Raw genomic sequence first — 21,713 nt, 5'->3', positions numbered from 1 at the left:
TGCCGCCATCAGAACTAGAATCAAAAAATATTTCCCATGCACAAACTATGCTATTGGGACACACGTTTAATTCAATGCTAAATAACCCTTTTAAGAGGTAAATCGCCATACGCACATATAAAATCCATATTTCTATATACCAGTGTCACATGACACAGGCCTGCATTTATAAAATCCTATACACAGAACCTCGCGCACTGAATCATGACCTGGATCCAATCGGTTCAATTTTCCAAAGATGCGGTCAGTCCGATTACACACAGTCCGAGAACTCCATTTCTTCAGAACGCAATTAAAGGAAGGCCATTTTAGATGAACCTTGAAAAAATTTTGATGTTTTGATTACAGGCATATTGCCTGCATGTATTAGAATGTCGTTTACCTGGTCATTTATCTATTGTTGTGTTAAATGGAGCGGTCGCGTTACAACTCGTCTCGATTTTGATCCGATGCTGTCATGCGATAGCCGTTGGACATTTCCACAACAAATTTCTTCATTGATTCCGCGTCCCGCGGAATATCCGAACTGTATCTGGCCACAGCACGGCCGTTCATCATTAACACGAGCGATGGGAAACCCCGCACCTGGAACTTGAGATAGAGAGGAACGATCTGGTCAACGTTGGTTTATCCATGCTGGAGAATGCGGAAATGTTATGATTGGTACTTCACTTTGTTGCGACCACAAATATATACTAATGCGAATTATACAACATCCATCGTGACATATTGAACAACGATGACATCGCAATACCCTATAGTCAACTATTTGCAGGGACAAAAGAGCATTTTGCTAGCCAATATAGGTACGGCGCTAGACATATTGTCCATCTTGTATAAAATGAGCCGACAGAAACAGTATAGCTACAAAGATGGTGGAAAGGAAACCCCGCACGAAGTGACTTAACCGTAAACATCGAACATTTTGCCGATAGGCATATTTGATCGGTATATGCAGCCTCTAGTTCAATGGCATCCTCTGTTGGGGGGCTGCCAGTAAAACCGCACTCGAACTACTGCAAAAACTAAAACATAGCGCACTCCGCATCATAGCTAGGGCCCCGAAGGGGCCTGGTTGTCCATCCAACAAGTCGCTGCTGAAGAGATTTGGTGTACTAAACATAGAATATATGCGAAAACTAGAAATCGCCAAGTTTATGTATGAGTTCCACTGCGGTCATTGCCCCGAATATTTCAATGATTTCTTTACCTCGGAATCAAAAGCCCACACGCGCGTCCACTTCGTCCAAATATCATATGATTGACCGAAAAGATTATTATCGCTCTATCAAATATGCCGTACCTGACGTGTGGAAGAGTATCCCGCCGGCCATGCGACAGTCAACCTTTTTGTCTTTGCGGACCCCTTTTGGACCTTAACGGACCCCCACAGACCCCTAACGTTTTCGTTCAAAATTAGCCCTATTGTCCTGCAACCGTCGTCTGTCTTATGCAAATGTTAACTGTAGGCTTGCGAGAAACAGCCACAAAATGACATATTTAGAAAATAACATCATACTACATGTAGAAATTGGGTATACTTTTATTATTCCGAAGCGAATTTTGCAGCTGTTTTTACTGTCTTGAAAATCCCAGTCTTTGGTGTGATATGAACGAGTGCCGAATGTATTGCCAAAAATATAGGTGCTGGCAAATGTAATATTACCTCCGCTCTGCTGCCATCTTTGGGTATGATCGCAACATATATGGCACCAGAATTGAGAAACAGAGTATTCAATGAACGTATAATGTCCAGCCTAGTCATTTCTATCCAGCAATCTTGAAGTTATTCTGGAACAGTGGTTATGTAGGCTATGTCACAGGAGAAGATGGATTTCGTGGTTTCGCAGGTTTCAATCACTTCACTGGGACGTATTAAGGAAAAAAATCAGAAATTTCAGTAAGCTATTGCAATCTTGCAATTAAAATGAGTTTGCACAGTAGAATTTATCTCAGACGACTGTTCTAATGATGAGAGTCCTGAAGTTTTAGCATGCCTTATGCTTTCCCTAATTTAAAAAAAAATTACAGATTAGGCTATCAATCATTCTACAAATTTAGAGGTTTCTCGGACCCCCGATTAATGAAAATAACTGCTGTTCTAGTTAGTTGTTGAACTATCTCGAATCCACCAACAATCGTTTAACCGGAGATATACCTGACTTTTCAAGCAGATCGTTTCATATTTCTCGCAATCGAGCTTGGCGATCGTGACCGGGCCGGAGGTGTTACTGAAATCTTCCTCAGCCAGTTGATCCCACGCCCTAGCCATACGAACGCAAAAGCCGCACTGGGACAGGTAGAATTTGACAAACGTTATGCCTTTTGCGATGACATCGTAAAACGTCTTATCCGTCAGCTCCATCGCTTTGCTCTACAGTAAGAACATCGTTCAAGCATCACATCGAAAACAAGTATAGGCCTACATCCACCAATTACATATACCTCTGAATTCTCGAACTTGGGCTCACCCGTTTTGCTCTCGATATAAGACTTCAACTCTTCAACGTTTGCCGAAACCTGTCACATTTCGAATGTAGTGCATATTTTATTTCGCACACGCCTGCTTTGTCAATCAAAGTAAACAGGCTACAGTAAATTGTACTTACAAAGCGTCCTTCTAACTCGTGACCATCACGATAGAATTTTAAAGTGGGATGACCTTGAATGCCGTGCGCACCACAAATATCGGAGGATTTGAAGCAATCAACCTAATGCACATTGCCGTCATTCATTGCTCAACTTAGAGATTCAGTAACGCGGCTCACTTCGGCAATATTGACATCTTCTCTGCCCTCGTACATTTTAGCGACTTCCTTCCAAGCTTCGGTTGTTTTCTCGCAGATCTCGCATCCAGGCAAAATATAGTGGACAAACCAGTCTCCTTTCATCGTTTGATGATAGAAAGTGTATTCGGTAAGGTTATACAGTCCATCAGTGATCAGATATTTATTTGCCTCTTTCATCTCATCAGGTATCTATGTTAGAATAAGGAGGTGAAAACTTGGTTTTATGAGCGCATTGTTAACGTATATCGTATATTTCGTGATTGACGCCACAGCGTATGATGCAAAACAAGCTAAAAGGCACTTTCTGGTTCTAAGTTTTGCTTTCAGCCCATTCCAATAGGTAGGAATGAGTCAAATGCACCAGTATTTGTGAAGATGTATCCGAAATGGAGTGGATTGTTTTTGTTTTCATGTAATACCATCCCAACAAAATGCATGATGGTGATAGACGTGAAGGGACCCGACTCCACTGCAGAGATATATCTGGATTGGTGTATTTGACATGTTTGCAATCATTGGAATGGGTGCGAAAAATGAAATTTCGTTACAGAATGTGCCGTTTTCCTTATATGCGCCCCACCCACCCAATCATAGATATATATTTATGCGTATCCAAAGTAGGGGGGCAAGAGGGGCAAAAAAATGAATAACGACATGACGTTACAGAATCATTGTGATTTAACCCAAAGCAATTGCAGACTTGGGGACAAATATAGAATATTTTCAACGTTTCCTATTTAGAATTATAGCTACACACCTTTTTATTTCAAATTAGACTAGAATTACAATTTTAGCAAGACAGTTTTTTTTCAGATTAGATTAAAATTATAGCTGAGAAAGTTTTTTGTCCAAAATAGATTATAATCATAATTAGAGAATTCGCGAAAACTTGAAGATTGAATCAAGTAGGGTTCATATAAAATCGTATTTCATTCCTATGAGAATAGCAAATGCCTGCGGTTCTCACTATATAGTTCTCCTGTAATAGCATTTTCAGGAAAACCAAAAATTATATTTGAATTAAAATTAGAGCACAGACATTTCATAGACAAATTAGATTGAAATTATATTACCGGTGTCTAATTAGACAACTATAATCATTTGGTTTTCCAAGTCTGAGTGATTGCGTCATAATGTTCATCTCCATATTTCTGCCATAAGCAGTGACCATTTTACGGCGGCCTATGGTGCATCTGATTGGAAATTAAATCATGGTAGGACTAAAAAATCATCATTGGTTTATTAGCAATTTTCATCAGTTCAATACACCACAAAAATGCGATACAATGAAAAGACAGGAAGATCTCGAAGCGACTTGGAGTAGTCTATGGAATCAGACACCCACCTTGGCCAGGGCGATGTAAAGAGGAGGCATGCACACTGAATAAAAGTAAATAACATAGTATAGAAAAACGACAGCGACAAGAAATAGGGCGGCATGTCATGGAAAGCGAGATCGATAGGTCAGTCGTGGTCCGGTAATCTTGAGGATGGACTGTATTTATTCGCCAATAACATAACATATGCACTATATCGGGAGTATCCAACACAAAAATCTGGAAAGGCATGAAATTGTCCAAGGTCCAACTGTTAGGGAGGGGAAGAGGGTATTTAGTTCACCAAGTGCCGAGTTCACTGGCAACCGTCCACCCATATGTCGCCATCGGCCAAATCGAACAATCGAAATTTGTGCACCTCCTACAATACCTTTATATAGCCATTAGATATGGTCAGGAGAAATTGCTTGAAGAAAGGAACGGTACGCGGCCCGTCGTAAATAGCCGCAGGTTCGCCGTCAATGAGAACCACCAATGTCGGGAATCCGAAGCCCTACAAAAGAACAAGTTACAGAATGAGAGAGAGTCTTCACGGTTTACCGAGTGTCGGGTTCCCACAGCGGATCATCGCCCACATTGCATGCTCATTGCTCACAGTGCTCGTGATAAGCAACATGATTTGGCTGCAATCGCTGTCAGTTACTCGGGTCTGTCAACGGCTGCGTTCTTAGGAAACATAGCCGGCGGAATCGAAACCAAGACCTCCAGTTGGCGAGACCACACATTGAACTAATTCGCTGGCTGTCGTAAAACACCAAGTTATAGAAAAATGATCATAATTAGTTGATGACAGATGACAATATACGATAGTCCTTGCGAAAATTCTGTTATTCAGATATATAGATGTATTTGGTGATAAGTGATAACAGTTGTTATGCAGTGTAGACCACGGGTTTAAGTAGGCCTAATGCAGCAATATATGTGATATCAGTGATGAGAATGAGAAGCTATTTGACCATCCTTTAGAAAGGATATGTGAAAACCGCGAAATAAATGTGTGCTTGAACCAGAGGCAGTCAGAGTGGAAGTGTAGATAACACCGTCAATTTCTACTGCAATTAGAAGTAGCAATTTCCGTGACATGTCAAAACTACGTCAAGACGAAGTATAAAATGAGAGGTCTAAAATGCAAATATATTTAAAGAGTGGATTTGGTACCGGGGTCGCAGCATGATGTATCTTCGCGACTAACGCAAAATGACCAATGACAATACACATAAGTAGGAACCTCCAAAATATGACAATTACACTCATAAGAGTGACGCAAACTAATCCTCAAACTACTCTCTACTTTTCAAAATTCAAATTTTAAAATTATTGATTATAGTTTAGCCTAACAAAACTGTTCAATTGAAAGTGGAATAGTCTAGAAACATATACCACTTCAGTAAAAGCAATGCAATTAGGCTACTTCGTTACTAACCATACTTCTCTTCCTTAAACTGTAATAACCAGCGCTGATGGGGTGTTAATTTGCAGTTTGGTATTGTATTAATTCAACATAAACAACGTATTCATCATCACAAAGTGAACATGAACATATATTTAGGATATAGATTAACGGGTGTATTTACCCCTTTGGCGCGGCAGATGTCAGGGTACTTGATGCAGTCCAGTCTGGCAATAGTAACGGGTCCGGGCGCCTCATTGAAATTTTCTTCTGCGAGTTGATCCCACGTTACCGCCATGCGTTTGCAAAATCCGCATCCGGGGGCGTACAATTTCAGGAAAGTAATTCCATCGCTAACGACGTCTTCGAATGTTTCATCTGTCAATTCCACTACTTTGCTCTGAACAGCATTATTGCAGTTACTCGTATATCGACTCATTCAATCAATGAATGCTCACTTGGTCGTCATCAAGAGTGCTAGGAAGCATCCGTGATGCGTACTTTACGTATCCCGTCATCATATTCGTCTCATGACTCACCTATAAAAATACAACAGCAGGCATAATAGAAGAATTCGCCAAAGTAATCGGCTATGTTTCTCATGCACAAGTAGAAGTTAACCCTTGAATTTCTAATCATTTGAAAGTATAAGTAGCGATTTCCAAGGTAATGCGGAAATACTTCAAGTTCAAGTAAAAAATGAAGGTCTTAAAAGTACTAAAGTAAATAGTTTCAAAAGTATATTCGGTCGAGGGGTCACGCATTTCCGTAGCCAATCGAAGGTGGCTACAAAAAGAAATTGCAGGGTGCATGCATATCCGTAACTCAAGCAAAATGACCAATTACATTGCAAATAGTTCAAATTTCCCAAATATACGCATTTATGGGGATACTGGAGCTAATCAGACCAGTTATTCTGACATATTTCACTCATAAAAGCGATGTAAATAAATCGCAAACACTTTCTACTTTACAAAATCTCAGGTGTAAAAAATAGAAGTAGAAGTAGAGTGTGAAATCATAACCACTTGAGTAAGTACTGCAATTAGGCAAAACCTACTTGAGTATTCAGGAAAATGGAAGTAGATAGGTAATAGTCATAAGAGTGACCCGGATTAAATTTCGGGAGGGGGGCAGCAAAATTTATTCAATAACGGCAGCACGAATAACCGTTGAGACGCAGTACAAGTACATTCTCATCGTTAGGGAGTAGAACTCTCGCCCCTGGCTACATCGCTTGACTTAACCCAAGTATCACCCGTGGAAATGATGCGTTTATGCGATAACCAGGCTCTATACTCACGTGCCGGCTTTCTGCCATGCGACCGCCATGATAGAAATTCAGGGTTGGGTATCCCAAAATACCTTCCCTCTGGCATAGCTCTGATTGTTCTGTGCACTCGACCTGCAACACGTAGAACCGATGTCATCAATTATCGGCTTAGGTGTAAGTCAGAATAATTATTACGAACCTGACCGATCCTGATATCCTCATCTCCCTCAAAAGATTTGCCAAGTTCTTCCCATACCGGCTTCAATTTGGAGCTGGCGTGAGAGTCTTTTTGGTAAAAGAATACAAACATGTCGCCTTTCGAGATTTCGTAGTCGAAGTCGGACTTAGTGAGGTCGTACAATCCGTCGGATATCAATTGCCTTTTCTCCGTCTTAGGAACCTGTTTGAAATATACTCAACGATCTGGATAGCATAGACCAGGGGTGTCAAACATACGGCCCGCCAGACAATTTCATCCGGCCCGCGAAGCAATTTTCCCAGCACATTTCTAACAAATGTCAAGATTTTTTGCACGAAATATTTCCATGTTAATAGGCCCCTTTATAACCAGCCGACTACGCCGCCGTGGTTTCACTCTAGTCTCTATTAGTAACAAGTCGGGGAAATTAATATCCAATTTCAAGTCTGCTAAAAATGCACACTCAGTTGAGAGTTATGTACAAATATGGACCAAAAATGGTAATTAACAGAAGCGAAGACGCCAATGTGGAACCGTTGTATGCAGTTTACATGGAGATATGTTGCTTGCACAAATATGTGGTCGCACAGTTTTGTCGCTTTCGACCCAATAGCTCTCCAGACATAAGAGGAACCGGACTCGCGATGTAATAACAATAAACCAAATTCGAAGGTCCGCGTTTCCAATTAAATATGTAGGGCTAACGCCAGATTACGACTAAATCAAAGGGAGCATATAATATGCCATCTTATATCGTCATTGCCGCCACTGTTTTAGCGACTCTGAGTTGTAGTCAATTCAACCGGACAATCATCGTATTTTTGCCAGCTATATTGTTCGAGAATAAAGGTGGTGCGACTTGCTAATTTAAAAAACCTATCATCCGCGTGTAGTATCTACTATATATGCTTTTGAGGTATTCGAGTGAAAAGCAAGAGCACGTGGTAACATTTTGGGATCAGTTGACTGGTCCGGCCCGCGAGCGATTTGAAGGCTTGAATTTGGCCCGCGACGCCATTTGAGTTTGACACCCCTGGCATAGGCGGTGCGGTGTAAATATTTCCAGTGAAGGAAGACTTGGTAATTATTATATAATGTAGCTTCAAAAAGTAGGCCTATATTGCAAGTAAGTGTTTTATGCAAAAGACGCATGACTCTTAATATTTTTTACTTATTCCGACCAAGACACTACAAGGCGGTGGGCACTACGACCAAGGCACTATACAAAGTTACGGGATTTCAAAAGGTTGCTGTGTGACTTTATACATTTGATATTGATCAGCAGCGATGATAAGTTCACTAAAAAATAAACTGATGAAAATACGTTTGAATCGATTCAAGAAAGTTAGAAACATTTGGAGAAGTATCTGGATGTATATTAGATCCTTTTAGGCCTTATAAACCCCATGTCAACTAAACTAAACAGTAATCATTGTTCAATCCAGCCGTAATGATCGGTGATGGCAAATCGACCCCAGCCGAAAACCTAATTTGAGATGAAATTAGAACCCTTTCATATATCAGCAATCACACGATGTAGGGGAGATGTGGTACCGATGGATCACTGGGACCGAAAATACTTGAAAAATTCTCCATGATAATTCCATGAATACATTTCGTAAATTTGTCTACAATTACATGCTGACAGAATCTTTCCTCACATGCAAAAATATTCGACCTGGATGAGTTATGGGGTCTGTGACGAATGATTTACGTTTTAGGGGGTATAATGTAAATTTGGATCGACATTTGCATTTTTCTATATCACCATTCAGACTAACAAACCCGCCATAATTTTTGATGTGAGGTATAGGACTTGTATCAGGGTATATAATGGCACAGATTTTTTGAATCAATACCATCCTCGAGTGGACTATTTCCAAGTTAATTACAATATTTATGGGGAGGGGGACCTATGGTACCATAGCCAAATCAAGCAAAATAGATGGATCAACTAATCACTTAACACCAGAAACTCGCCTACATATATAAGGCTGTAAATCATAGTTACCTGCGGTGTTTTATCGCTATTACTAAGTATTTGAAAGTCAAATGTCGATTTGCGGATAATATGTATGTGGCATTAATTTTGTAAATTTAGACGTAAATCAAAACATGATTTTATGCCAACATTTGAGTTGATATAATGTATTTTATTCTTGAAGGTCGCGACCAAACATTCTTCATTGGCTTGCTGTAGCTTAGCTTATAGTGCACAACAAAACAAGTTAACAAATTTGAGTTTTTGAGCGTATGTCTCATAGGACCCAGGGTCATGTGCCTTTGGACCCACCGGGTGGGGACCGATGACACGTTCGAGCAACAAATTTTAAACGTTTATAAATATTTTTTGAAAAGGCGGATATTCATGTAAATGTCCGCGATAGGTAAAGCTTGTATCGAAGTGTTGAGACAGCAAAAGATTTGCTATTCTCGGCTGAAGATTTAAGGGCCAGAGATCATTTTGTAATTTTTGATCCATCGGTACCACATCTCCCCTACATAAGTATATTATTTCATAAAGTATAACCGTTATCTTACTTTCTTGCCGTTGGTGATGTCTTGCAAAGTTTCAGTTACGAAGTCCTTGAACATCTCGAATGTCCTTTCTCCTTCGAAATCCACTGCGTCGTTATCATTCACATACAGTCTCATTCTGATCAGAGAAGCCATAAAATTACCTCTACAAATTTGGACAATATATAAACGACATGAAACTTTCGGTCCCAGAGCCGCTTATATGCGAGGAGCCCATCATGCAGCAAGAACGGCTGATGAAGTCACAATAGAATCATGTAAGGCGGACATCAAAATTTGCTGTGAGAATCATACGGTGCCAATTACTTGACATTATAGGGTACATTTATTGATAGAAGTGATCGTAGGGATGAAGTTTACTGGTGATTTTTATTAATTACAAGATTCGAGTAGCCCCAAAGGTATAGTAGCTTTGTAGCATTGCTCATGTGTGTGACAATTCAGTAGTATGACGTATGCATTTATTGACCTTAAAGTGGCGAAGTGTCATAAATCGTTGATCTACAGCCATTATAGAAGGAACACAAGATTAGCGTTTGATCAACTTCAAAACACCAAAAATGCATATTGGTAAAAGTTATTCTAAAAGTTATTTAACACAATGCACGTACGAAATCGTTATGTGCTATATAAAAGTGATCCATCCGAAGAGACGAGACAAATAACTTGATAAAACTTACGTCGGGTATCCACGAATTTCTTGCTCCTTACATAGAGGTTTATTCACTGAGCAATCAATCTATAAATTTGAATGAGATTAAGATCCTTTTGTTATTTGTAACATGCGAACTGTATCAACTAAATTTTTCAAGCAATGGTGCCGAACAATACAGGAGAAATCGAATAGAGCGGGCAAAACATCCAAGTGTCATCTCCTTTTAACTCGAGCCATCCAACTACAGAAAATCATACTCGGTGTATAGTCATTGATTTGGTGATCCTGCACTTCAAATAGAAGTTTCAAAACAATCTGCAGTTCGTTCTCCTTTTGGTCGGCGGCGGTCGAGTTATCAGACATGGACGGTCCGTGAATATCAGAGGTGGTCAGAGTAGTCACCATCGCTACTCAAGTAGAAGTAGAAGTAACGCCATAATTTCTACTCAAGTAGAAGTAGGACTGGTGGTTAACAAGTAAGTAAGTAATTAAGTAGGTATTCTACGCTTATTTTTGTCTACAAAACTGAAAACTGTCAAGTAGAAGTAGATGTAGTCTAGAATCATAACTACTTGAAAAGTAGTGTGAGTAGGCAAAATAGTACTTCAAAAAGTAGAAGTACCTCGTTACTGACCACATCTGGTGAATATGAAAATGCGTGTTTATCAATCAAGCGAACACACCCGACCATCAGTGAACATTATATTGAAAATAGACAGCACTATGACACATAACTTCATAATTTCCTTATGAGACTATAGTTGCGCGCTGCGGGTATAGGCCTATATCAATTTATTCAGCCAATGTTCAAGGTGATGCCGATGTATTTAATGTCTTTACGTAAAAACGCCAACTTTATTTCATTCTGACTTGTCTCGTTCTCATCAACGAGTGAGGAATAAATAGGACTCCTGCAGATACAAATTATCCGCAGATGATTTGTGACTTAAAACCGTGACTTGCACTCTGACTCGTCCTTTCGTGCAATGACATGACTTGCGATTCGGAACCTTGTATCGTAATATGCTGTGTCTTGGCGTCAGATATTGCTTAGAATTTAATTTTCCATGCGTTCATGAAGCTATATAGAGATTTTAAGGCAGAATACACTTCTAGCAACCAAAAAGTACACTATACTTGAACAATGCTAATGAGTCCAGTATTCTTTTCGTTGTAATATTCAGCCAAGTCATTCCAAGCAGGCTTCATGCGCGTACAATGTCCACACCTGCAAGTGATATGGATTATAATCATTCTCTTTTCTTCAGAGATAGCTCAGCTGCGATAGGCCATAACATGCGCGTCTGACCATTGACCATGACCAACCTTCGTCCGTCCGTTTGTGATCATGTGACACACAGTGCCTTCCGGTATATTCAATATTTATGGCAATAGACAGACGCACGGACTTTTCGGGGCCGAAAGGTCATGAAATAATATATTGAAACAGACAATATATATGTAGGCTAATCGTAGCAATCGACAATACTGCGCCAATGAGAATGTTGGTGCAGTCGCATTAGTAATTCCGTGGATGCGGTACAAGTGACATGGTCATCAGTGGTATAGGCTACATTTTTAGATGTTTGCTAGTATATAATGAAGGGTTACATTTGAACATTTTCAATAAACAACGCATATATATAGTCCTACTTATTACTTACTTTGGAGAAAAGAACAAAATAAAATGAGGGTTGGATGATTTTATTGCATGTTGGAACTCTTCCTCGCCGATCGAGTACTTTTGTTGATCCGAGTCGGAGCTTACAGTTGACAGCATGTATTTCATGCAAAGAAGTAGAATTACTACTGATCTTACCATTATGTGGGTAGGCTACAACCACCTTCAATTCTACAGGACAATATATACTGTGTATATCAGAAAGAGAGCATTCGTTATTTACGTTGTTTATGCATTGTGTTAATGGTCATTGGCAAATCATCGATTCTTTATTTGATTCCCGGTTGGCCGACTTTTAGCACCTCCCACATTCGTTCTAGGCTTTTAAAATATACCACTTAATAGGCTGGCGAAATATACCCCGAACTCTAAAAGTGCGAATCAGGAGTCGATTTCGGTCGGGTTTAACTCCTGTTGCGAACTTGACTTGGAGCTGTGGAGCGTAGGCCTGCCCCATCTGCGATCGCAGCTTTGTTGGCCAATTTCAAAACATCAATTTCGAACCCTTCAGGAGGGACGATGCGTAACCTTTCTCAGCGTTATATTGAAACTGACGACGAAATTGCGCTAATGCCGCTAGGAAAGGCTGACCTGGTCTAATAGAGAGGCCCAACATGCCTGCGCGAGACAGATCGGCCCAATGTACGTGATCCGGAAGACATATACCGCGTATTTACGCCCAGTTAATATTCCTCGATACAGCAACCCCCTTCTAGTGTAAGCACGCGAAACTGGCAAAAGAGATTGAGCAACAACACGCGCTAAAGCTTGTAATGTACAATGTACACTGTACAGGTAACACTGTACAGGGAGCACGTACAGATTTGCCAAATGTAGCAACAGAAGCATCAGCTACATCACGCAAGGATTTCATGTGGACTGAATCGGATGATGACAGGAAAACAGCCCCATCAACGATTTCCTCCCGAGAAAAATGTTCGCAAAATCGTCAACTACAATTAGCACGTGTCGGTACTAATCGTTCGGGTAAAACGGCTGGAATATCACGTGGCCAAAACCGCGAAGCGTGGTTTTTCAGAATTGCTACATTTTCACCACTTAGCCTATACTGTTGTTTGTTAATCGCAACACAATACACTCCATCTAACTAAGATAAAGAGATAAGGGCCATCAGGCGACAACGTCTGGATGCTGGTGATATTATGCGATATCACGCACCCGAATTTAGTTTTCTGTGTGCTCTTGACGCTCCGACTGGATCCTCGGTCACGCGATGAACAGAATGGGTGCGAAGGCAATGTGACCGGGTGTACGGTTTCATTCGTTTTAGAGAACTTTTAGAAAACATTGAACGTAATTGCAGATAACATATGGCTGCGTAAGAAAGACCTCTTGGCATTCGCGCAGCATGCTTCTTCGAATTTCCATAACGCATTTCGCATGGTACTTCATGTGATTACTGTACTGCGAACTGCATATACCGCCATAGCGATAAGGGTATCTTGTTCCATTGTTCCCACGCCCCTTCTGAGCGACTCCGAATTCTCACTCTGATAGTAAAGTATAGCTCCGATGTGAATGTGCCTATTGCGTTGCCTACCTTCGACCTTGCATTGGATCAGCGTGTTGAATAAATTAGTTCTATATCAAGCTTACGAATTTATTTCGTTCTGCGTAAATTAAATAGGTCCATACATGTCTACTCATAACAGCACGCTTGCGCACTGCGTACTTCAGCATCGTCGATCTCGTTTTCCTAGCAATATATGGGTCCCATCAGCACCATTTTATTACCATGTTTATCGATTATATAAGATATTAGAAGAATTACAATACAGTCAAAAGACCAGGAATCGATCGTGAAGCCAGCATTTTGAGCCGACTTATACATACACAGTTACACAGTTCGGTTCGGTTTATTAGCAATTGGTATCAGTTCAATACACCACAAAAAATTGCGATACAATGAAAAGCTAGGAAGGTGTCGAAACGACTTGGAGCAGTCTTTGAAATCAGACGCGCACCTTGGACTAGGCGATGTAAAGAGGAGCCATGCACTGTACACAAAATGGAACGTAAAAGTAGATAATATAGAAACACAAGCGACAAAAATGAGGTGGCGCGTCACGGAAGGCGAGATCGATACCAGTCGTGATCCGGTAATCATGAGGACGGACTAATATTTATTTAGTAGAAATTGTTTGTATTTCGGCTTGAAGGTAGACAACTGGACAATGGACATGCTCGTCGACTGTCGGATAGCCGACGGGACACACCGCAAACCCGCCAGTTTATCCCCAAACACACAGGCAAAATTCGGAATAAAGACCATGACTTGGACATTCGTTCCGTATACAGATCCGAATATAGTGCCTGGCACGCGATACTCGAAAATGATCAACAGCATCCGCCTACTTCGGAGTTTCAGACTATACTGTCTTCTTTACTTTCCACTCGTGTGCACGCCTCCTGTTTACATCGCCTCGGCCAAGGTGGGTGTCTGATTCCATAGACTACTCCAAGTCGCTTCAACACTTTCCTATCTTTTCATTGTATCGCATTTTGTGGTGTATTGAACTGATAAAATTGCTAATGAACCAATGATGATGATGATGATGATGAGGTACCGATATAGGCCTTTGTACATGACAGCACGTGACGTAATCGCAAGCGACACTTTAGCATGCCACAATCGCCTTGCGAGACACGAACACGTGGGTTGAATTTCTGGTTCGGATACATATGACTTAATTTCAGGTTTATGGATGGGGTATAAAGTCACATGTTAAAGCGACGCATGCTAAGGTGTCACGTCCCATACCCAACCGTCATTTTTCCTTGCGGCACATGCTTAGTTGGTTACATGTCGGGAAACCATTGATACTAATAAGCCATTAGTCGGTTTCACCTCTGGCCATGACCTAAAATGCTGTACTATAGTAGGGGTGGTCCAAGGACGATACACAAGTATAAGTAGTAATTTCGTAACTTTTAATTCAAATACAAGCAGAAAAAGATATTTTCAAAGCATGCGAATACTACTTACAAGTAGAATATGAAATGTCTGAGAAGTTCTCTCAAGTAGGTATGCAGTAGGGCCTAGAGTTAGAGCAGTCTATTGATTGCCAATGACAGGTTCCAGTTTTCGAAATTCCAATATGCACCTTCATGACTTACGAAATGATTTAATGACAATGAGGTAAGGCACAATTATAGAGACAGGGCCAAGGGTTGTGCAGAAGTAACCGATTAAATTGTTAGGCTGCCTTAAAACCGCTGCTCACCAAATTTGGCTCCATTTCAACCAGTATACGCCGAAGCAGAGCCAATCGAAATTCCCGAATTTATTTTACTAATTTAAAAAAAATGCAAATTTTAGTTTTGTTGAGCAGTCTACCAAAACGATGCAAAACAACCAACCTAGAAACGAAGTTATTGCAGTTGAAAGTTACGGATTTGCAAAAATAGCATAGACGGTGGAAAATCCCAGAATTATGAATGAAAAACTCAAACTCAAAAATTTCAAATATTTTATAATAAATTCAAAAATTTCAATTGGCTCTGCATCGCCGTGTACTGGTTGGAATTGAGCCAAATCGACGAAGATTGTGACACAGACATCATCCGAAAGAGCGCCTTATTTTTTAAAGGAAGTGGCAGGCAATGAACCAAGTTGATTCAAGTCTCATCATACGCTTTAACTTTTGGTAAAGTACCCAGCCTGTTAAGAATTGCTTCTCTATCCAGTCCGTAAGCATGGTTGCGATCGACCTCCACTGTATTGTCAGAGGCTGATTCCTCTATCGGGTCATCGGTTGGATCACCAATATCTAAAGTCTGGTTTCTCAGCACCTCGTCGACGACAGCAATTCGGTAGGATTCTTCGTTGATGCTGAATTGAAGCTGTGGCACATTGTTCATTATGAGATTCGTCTTGAGCAGATGTCGGAATTTAGCAGCAAGCCTGTAAAAACGGTTGCCGTTAAAACCACGCCATTGCGGCAGGACGCAATCTACAACTACCATACCCAATGCGGAACAAAAGAAGTCGACGAAGAGGCATAATGTAATATAGGGCAAGTTTTTGCAACTTTTGCAACTGTTTTTTACAGCTTCCGGCAGCTTCCTAAATACTCCTAGATATGTAGAATGCTGTTTTAAGCTGTTTGAAGGAATCTTATAGTGCAACTTTTTGCAACTTTTGTCCATTTTTTTCATGCAACTTTTTGCAACATTTTGCAACTTTCTCGATTTTTCATGAAAGTATTTTCGATTTTGGTGAAATACACGGCCAAATTCGACTCAAACACCGCAAATCAGCACCGAAGTAACGCTTTTACGGGTATTTCGGGAGCTGAGCCGGAAAATTGACCTTTTTTAGTCAATCTGGGAAGTTAACCTTTTTTTTAGTCAACCGAGCAAAATGTGGTCAAAATGCAACTTCTGCAACTTTTTACAAAAATAAATGCAACTTTCCACGGATTTAACTGCAACAAGAACTTGCCCTAGAATGAATTATTCAAGAGGTGGGCAGCGACACATTACTTCTACATATTAGAGTCGTTTTTCTCAAACTGTAAGCGCGCCCCCTTGGGGGGTAAAAGCCTCTGAAATGGGGCGCGGAGCCGCAGTTAAGTTGAAAAATTTTCGCGCGATTTTTTTACATCACGATAAGGGGGGCGTGAAATTTTTGACTGTCGTAAAGGGGGGGGGGGGGGCGTTTCGAAAAAAGTTTGAGAACCACTGTTTTAGAGGATTCAAGTAGGTTCATACTACGTTCACCACTTCCTCAGGCGATGGTGTTTGTAGTTGTCGACAGACTAGGACAATTAGATAATTCCAGTTGTCTAATCAGAGAAAAATGCTGATGATATAATTCTAAATCTAATTTATTAATTGTTTCTTTGCTCTAATTGTGATCTAATGTGTGAAACGCTTCCATGCTCCAATTTTTATTCTAATCTAATTTCTTCATTTCCTGAAAATGCTACAGGAAAACTGTACAGTGTGAAACGAACCACAGACATTTACCATTCTCATGATTCAAGTTTTCACGTATTCAGTAATTGTAATTCAAATCTAATTTGGAAAAACTGTATAATTCTAATTCTAATCTAATTTGGAAAACCTGAAAATTTTTTGTAGTTGTCCAGGTTTGGTTCTAGACTAATTCAACTTCTACTTCAGCAGTTTTAAAGCCAACCTACTTGTTATATTATGGATTCTATCAAGTAGCGACAAACGTTTCGATTGATTTACAGAACTTATGCAAATCGAATGTGAATATGGCATAAGAGCCTGGCGACGTAGCCCCCATATCACGTCAAAAAAATACAGCTTCAGAAATATTGTACCTATCCGTGGTGGTGACATTAGTCATTCTGCCTTGGTAGCAAATGTGCCTCGTGCAATTTCGAAAGCTGTCACCGGCAATTGACTAACCAGTGGCTGCCATGCCTTGACCCAATCTACTTTTTCGTACAGCTTGATTTGGCAATTTTAATACTCCACGTATTTCTGGAATGACGTTAAAATCCATACTTTTACTTTCAGTCAAATTTGCAGCATTACCTCTTAATTGTATATGAGTATAAAAAACGGCTAATTTGAGTCTCTGGAGTCATCCGACAGTTTCAAAAATAACCGTGCATGAATCAAGCCCGGTACAGGGATATTCAATTTCTTGGTCATGAAACAACATGTTGAGTTGGTTGGACAAGAATCGATCATTATTCATCACCACACAAGCCAAAGATCTGCCGAGTGGGGCATGTAATTTTGTGCCCGTATGCAAATGCCACAATACTAAGATTTTCTGCGCAACAGTAATCTACTGTAGCTGAGCGTTGAACACAAAATATACCCGGACAATCATACAGTAGATAGAAAACAAAATCATACTTATTCAACGTCTCTGCGACCTCCAAGTCCTTCGGCGACATGAAAGGCTCCCAAAATATTTGACATTTATTAAACGAAACTAAATTAGCACCGCTGAAAGTCAGGTTGAGCAATTGGATATCTTCGCCCAGATCGCCACTGTCCACTAGTTTCTGAAAAATGTTCAAAGCTTAAGATTTATAAGAAACTATAATTTGAGGTGCGAGGAATCAGGGTGGTGACCAAGTCGCCAGGTTTAAAGTCACAGCCGAATCTTACTTTTATAGTTTTGACTCAAGTCAAATCGAGTCGTTTTTGATTCTCCACCGAGTCAAATCCGAGTCCAGGTTGGGGTGTGAAGGGTTGAGACCGAGTCAGAGTGTTTAGTTCAACCCCCATTTTTAAAACTCTGCCTCGGTCATATCGAATATTATGATCATAATGTACAAATTATCAGCGGTTTTAGCAGTTTCTCATCCTATTTTACAAGTAGCAGTACTGATAGACGAAATATTAATGATCTGGGAATTTTACTGTTCTTCGAAATGCCAATCTTGGCCGACCGAGTCTCGACTCATATGACTTGGTCGAGTCACCAGTAATGACTCATAAAAGACGAGTCAATATACCAATAGACTCGGGTTAAGTCACCAAAGAATCGCGACTCGAGTCGAGCCATGACTCGAATCAATACAACCCTGTGAGGAATCAAGCCCTAACTAACAGTGTTTATAATATAAAATAATTCATATATATGCCTACCTCGAGAAAAACGATATCAAGCATTAAGAAATGCACAAATGCAAATAGCTTTAAAGGAATTGGAATAAAATTCATGAAATAAATTTGGTAATGACATTGAGCAAATTTTATCCATCAGTTCATTAGGATATGGCAGGCCTAACACAAATATACAGAAACAAATTTTGGATTGAAAATATGTCCAAGTGTTCGGACGAATTTATAACTAAACTTTCCACAGACAGAAATACTAGAAACACTACAGAATTAATACTAGTTAATCCTCTAGTTTACCAGACCACGATCTGACATATCGATCTCGCCTTCCGGCACATGCCACCTTTATTGACACCTTTCCTTTTATATCATCTTCTTTTACTTTTCATTCAGTGTACATGCCTCCTTTTTTACATCGTCTAGGCCAGTTGGGTGTCTGATTTCGAAGACTACTCCAAGTCGTTTCGACACCTTCCTATCTTTCATTGTATCGCAGTCTTGCGGTGTATTGAAATGATGAAAATTTTAGTAATAAATTGAATTTAATTTAATAGACTAGGCTATGGTATGTCTGAGTGGATGCTGTCCTTTTGTGCAGTATATCAAGTTCGATAACATGGTTATTGCCCATCAAACCGATCATAAGCATTTTGCCGATTTATCACATTCTACTGAAACACCAAAAAATTGAATTGAAAAGACCATGGTCTTATTGTGTCAATGTTACCTCCACGCCACACCAGTCAGTAGAATAAAGACAACCTACTTGTATCTCATTCTTTATAAGGTTTCCAACAGTTTTGTTCCGAAATTCAGAGCTTTTTGAAATGAGTTTACCAGTTTTCACTTTGGGCTGATAACGGTCTGGTTCATCATGTTCATGCAAGGAAATATCGGATATTTGACTCATTTTGTTCTGGAAACTTTTGCCTGTAATCATCTTTTTCACCTTGACAATAATAAGAAGTTAATTCAGTCAGAATTAAAAAAAAACTTCCCTCGATCAGTTATACCTTATGATTGACTCCGCGATATGTATGGTATCTCTTTCCCGCGATTCTATTGCAACAGAGAGGAACAGGGTCGCATATCCTGCTACTTAACAATAAGACCGAGTGGAGGATTCGTCTTCTTCGTAACATATTGATAATTCTTGTATAAACGGCAGTGGAGATCTGGTCAGTCAGTATTGGTCTCCTACCCTCCTTCAAATCAAGTCTCCAGGCTCAGATCATAAACGTTAAATTCATCTCAGCACTAGCTGTTATAGCTGTTGATGTTGTTGCTGCAAATTTGTTTGTGTTTGCATTGCATTTGCTACTTCGCTGCATTCACTTCAAATCGCCGCTTGGTGACGTCCTGGTGTTCTTGCTGTCTGTGGTTTTCATAATGTTCGGCACATTCGGCGACTGCTATCATAGCCTTTGTAATGGCTATGCTACCATGGTAATTTATACCGGGCCAATTTTTTCCATTTCTATTCTGTAGCTGTTGAATTGTAGCACGGCCCACTTCTAGGCTTTCATACAACACCGCTTACACGGATGAGATGGCGAGGACGAAGCGTCTTGGTGTTGTAACTCTTTCCATAGTGAGAAGCAACCACCAGCCACAAGAGCACGTCGCTGCATTAGTGTTAAATTTAATAGTTTGCATTGCCTTGGTTTTCATCATAAAATTTTACCATAGCCTTTATAAGACTTATAAAGCCTTATAAAGACTATGATTTTACTATCAATCTTTACTCCTCACAGTGATAATAAACTTCAGTGCTTCACCCGCATATGGATCCGTGATTCCCGTGAACATGTAAACACAAATACAGATTCCATTCGTTTTTTCATTCTGAGCTCATCCGTCATGACTTGAGACACAAAGGCATATTCAGCGATACTCAGTCATTAAGTTATGGCTGGTAATGAATCTACCGGATTGAAGAAAACTGAGATATCTGTAAGTCCATGTACTTCTTCAGAGCCTGAGTGCTCCACCGCAGCTGCCGCCCAATCAGTTGAAGAAAAGCGTAAAAGCCGCTTGGAACGACTACGAAACCTAAAGCTAGCCCGTAACGAGGCCCGAAAATTGAACAGGGCTGAGGTGGTGGAAGAAGATCGCAAGAAAAAGCTTCCAGATAACTGGGAGAATCGTAAAAAGCGGGCAGAATGGGAACTTTCCGAAATCGAAAAACGTAAGCAGTGCGAAGCAGAAGGTGAGGATTACGATCGAGTGAAACTATTAGACGTGAGTGCCGTTGAAGCCGAGACAAAGGAGCGCGCAAAACGCCGAAAAAAGAATCCCGACATGGGCTTCTCCACATACGAAGAGGCGTCTATCCGACAGAACCAGCGTCTTGTGAAACAGATCAAGCCAGACATGGAAGCTTACGAAAAGCAAAGAGAAGAACTCGGTAACGAGACATTTTACGCCACAGTAAACACTATTCTTCCGGGAAAGGTCAAAGATACGCCAGAAGGAATTCAAAGACTGGTGGAGGATTTGGAGAGGCAGAAAGATAAGGCAAAGAAGTTCCGGCGACGAAGATTTTATGACGAAAACAAGGACGTCGATTATATCAACGAACGCAACTCCAAGTTCAACGCCAAGGCTGAACGCTTTTACGGAAAATATACGGCCGAGATCAAGCAGAATTTGGAACGAGGAACTGCAGTGTAATTTCACGAGATCCTGTCCATTTCAACCGTCTATCTGTAAGATTCTGTACCATGCAGCCAGTATTGTATTTCTGCATGAAATGATTGTAATGTGACTACTAGGGCTGGTGCGAACCCCTGAAAGGTTCTGGTCCGTGTGTACAATGCTGATATCACACATTACCGATAGTCACCCTTACGCTTCGCTAACTCCCCTGACTAAGTGTGCAGGCCTACTCTACTAGTTGCTCTGCATTCTTGAACCTGCCTGTCAAAATTAACAATAATCCAGATTCATTGTATCAAATTTTTGCTATTTCGATTGTCATTTTCTAAATTATACCTAGTATTGGAAATTGTTTTTGCCTTCTTTACCATGCCTGTTGGTATAATAAGATATTGTCTCGGTGTTAGACAACAATGTTGTTGGTGGCATTTCTAATAGTCGTCAGGCGGATATTACTGAAGTGAATGTATGTTATCAAATCTGCAAGAAAATCTTCGGTCTTAGTAGCCTATATAACAATCTTCCACAAAGGAACCTAAATATTGTATCAGTCGTAAACATAACTTGACCACATCGTGGAACATAGGCTAACAATTTTGTATCAGCTTACAAGG

At 40.3% G+C, this 21,713-nt stretch overlaps 3 protein-coding genes across 3 annotated transcripts; 1 reads left to right on the top strand and 2 right to left on the bottom strand.

The window, feature by feature from the left end:
- Positions 1-46: 46 nt before the first annotated feature.
- LOC145445061 (thioredoxin domain-containing protein 5-like) lies at positions 47-12,050 on the bottom strand. Its single transcript, XM_080323157.1, has 15 exons — positions 11,846-12,050; positions 11,319-11,409; positions 10,207-10,265; positions 9,530-9,644; positions 6,989-7,189; positions 6,820-6,921; positions 5,975-6,055; positions 5,701-5,916; positions 4,497-4,619; positions 2,769-2,978; positions 2,610-2,711; positions 2,446-2,520; positions 2,159-2,374; positions 383-591; positions 47-318 (listed from the first exon to the last, which is right to left on the bottom strand). Exons 1-14 carry the CDS (start codon positions 12,001-12,003, stop codon positions 424-426), a joined length of 1,917 nt encoding a protein of 638 aa, XP_080179283.1. The 5' UTR covers positions 12,004-12,050; the 3' UTR covers positions 47-318; positions 383-423.
- Positions 12,051-14,793: 2,743 nt separating this feature from the next.
- On the bottom strand, positions 14,794-19,759 carry LOC145445064 (putative ribosome-binding factor A, mitochondrial). Its single transcript, XM_080323160.1, has 4 exons — positions 19,455-19,759; positions 19,208-19,390; positions 17,725-17,876; positions 14,794-15,787 (listed from the first exon to the last, which is right to left on the bottom strand). Exons 1-4 carry the CDS (start codon positions 19,581-19,583, stop codon positions 15,502-15,504), a joined length of 750 nt encoding a protein of 249 aa, XP_080179286.1. The 5' UTR covers positions 19,584-19,759; the 3' UTR covers positions 14,794-15,501.
- A 496-nt stretch (positions 19,760-20,255) lies between these two features.
- On the top strand, positions 20,256-21,513 carry LOC145445063 (pre-mRNA-splicing factor SYF2-like). The gene has a single exon (XM_080323159.1). It carries the CDS (start codon positions 20,350-20,352, stop codon positions 21,112-21,114), a length of 765 nt encoding a protein of 254 aa, XP_080179285.1. The 5' UTR covers positions 20,256-20,349; the 3' UTR covers positions 21,115-21,513.
- The last annotated feature ends 200 nt before the right edge of the window (positions 21,514-21,713 follow it).

The sequence above is a fragment of the Botryllus schlosseri genome, chromosome 8 (assembly GCF_051294905.1).
Source record: "Botryllus schlosseri isolate E-star chromosome 8, Bs_hap1, whole genome shotgun sequence".
Lineage (NCBI taxonomy): Eukaryota > Metazoa > Chordata > Ascidiacea > Stolidobranchia > Styelidae > Botryllus > Botryllus schlosseri.
This window is presented reverse-complemented; position numbering and strand designations above follow the sequence as displayed.

What these genes read in the sequence shown, in the direction of transcription:
- LOC145445061 (XM_080323157.1), bottom strand. Translation starts at nt 12,003, where the DNA reads ATGGTAAGATCAGTAGTAATTCTACTTCTTTGCATGAAATACATGCTG. An exon ending in ACATCACCAACGGCAAGAAA is followed by an intron (nt 7,190 to 9,529) that starts GTAAGATAACGG and finishes TATTTCAAACAG; the next exon opens with GTTCCTAAGACGGAGAAAAG. An exon ending in GCACTCTTGATGACGACCAA is followed by an intron (nt 5,917 to 5,974) that starts GTGAGCATTCAT and finishes AATGCTGTTCAG; the next exon opens with AGCAAAGTAGTGGAATTGAC.
- LOC145445064 (XM_080323160.1), bottom strand. Translation starts at nt 19,583, where the DNA reads ATGTTACGAAGAAGACGAATCCTCCACTCGGTCTTATTGTTAAGTAGC. An exon ending in ATCGCGGAGTCAATCATAAG is followed by an intron (nt 19,391 to 19,454) that starts GTATAACTGATC and finishes ATTATTGTCAAG; the next exon opens with GTGAAAAAGATGATTACAGG. An exon ending in GTCGCAGAGACGTTGAATAA is followed by an intron (nt 15,788 to 17,724) that starts GTATGATTTTGT and finishes CCGTTTTTACAG; the next exon opens with GCTTGCTGCTAAATTCCGAC.
- LOC145445063 (XM_080323159.1), top strand. Translation starts at nt 20,350, where the DNA reads ATGGCTGGTAATGAATCTACCGGATTGAAGAAAACTGAGATATCTGTA.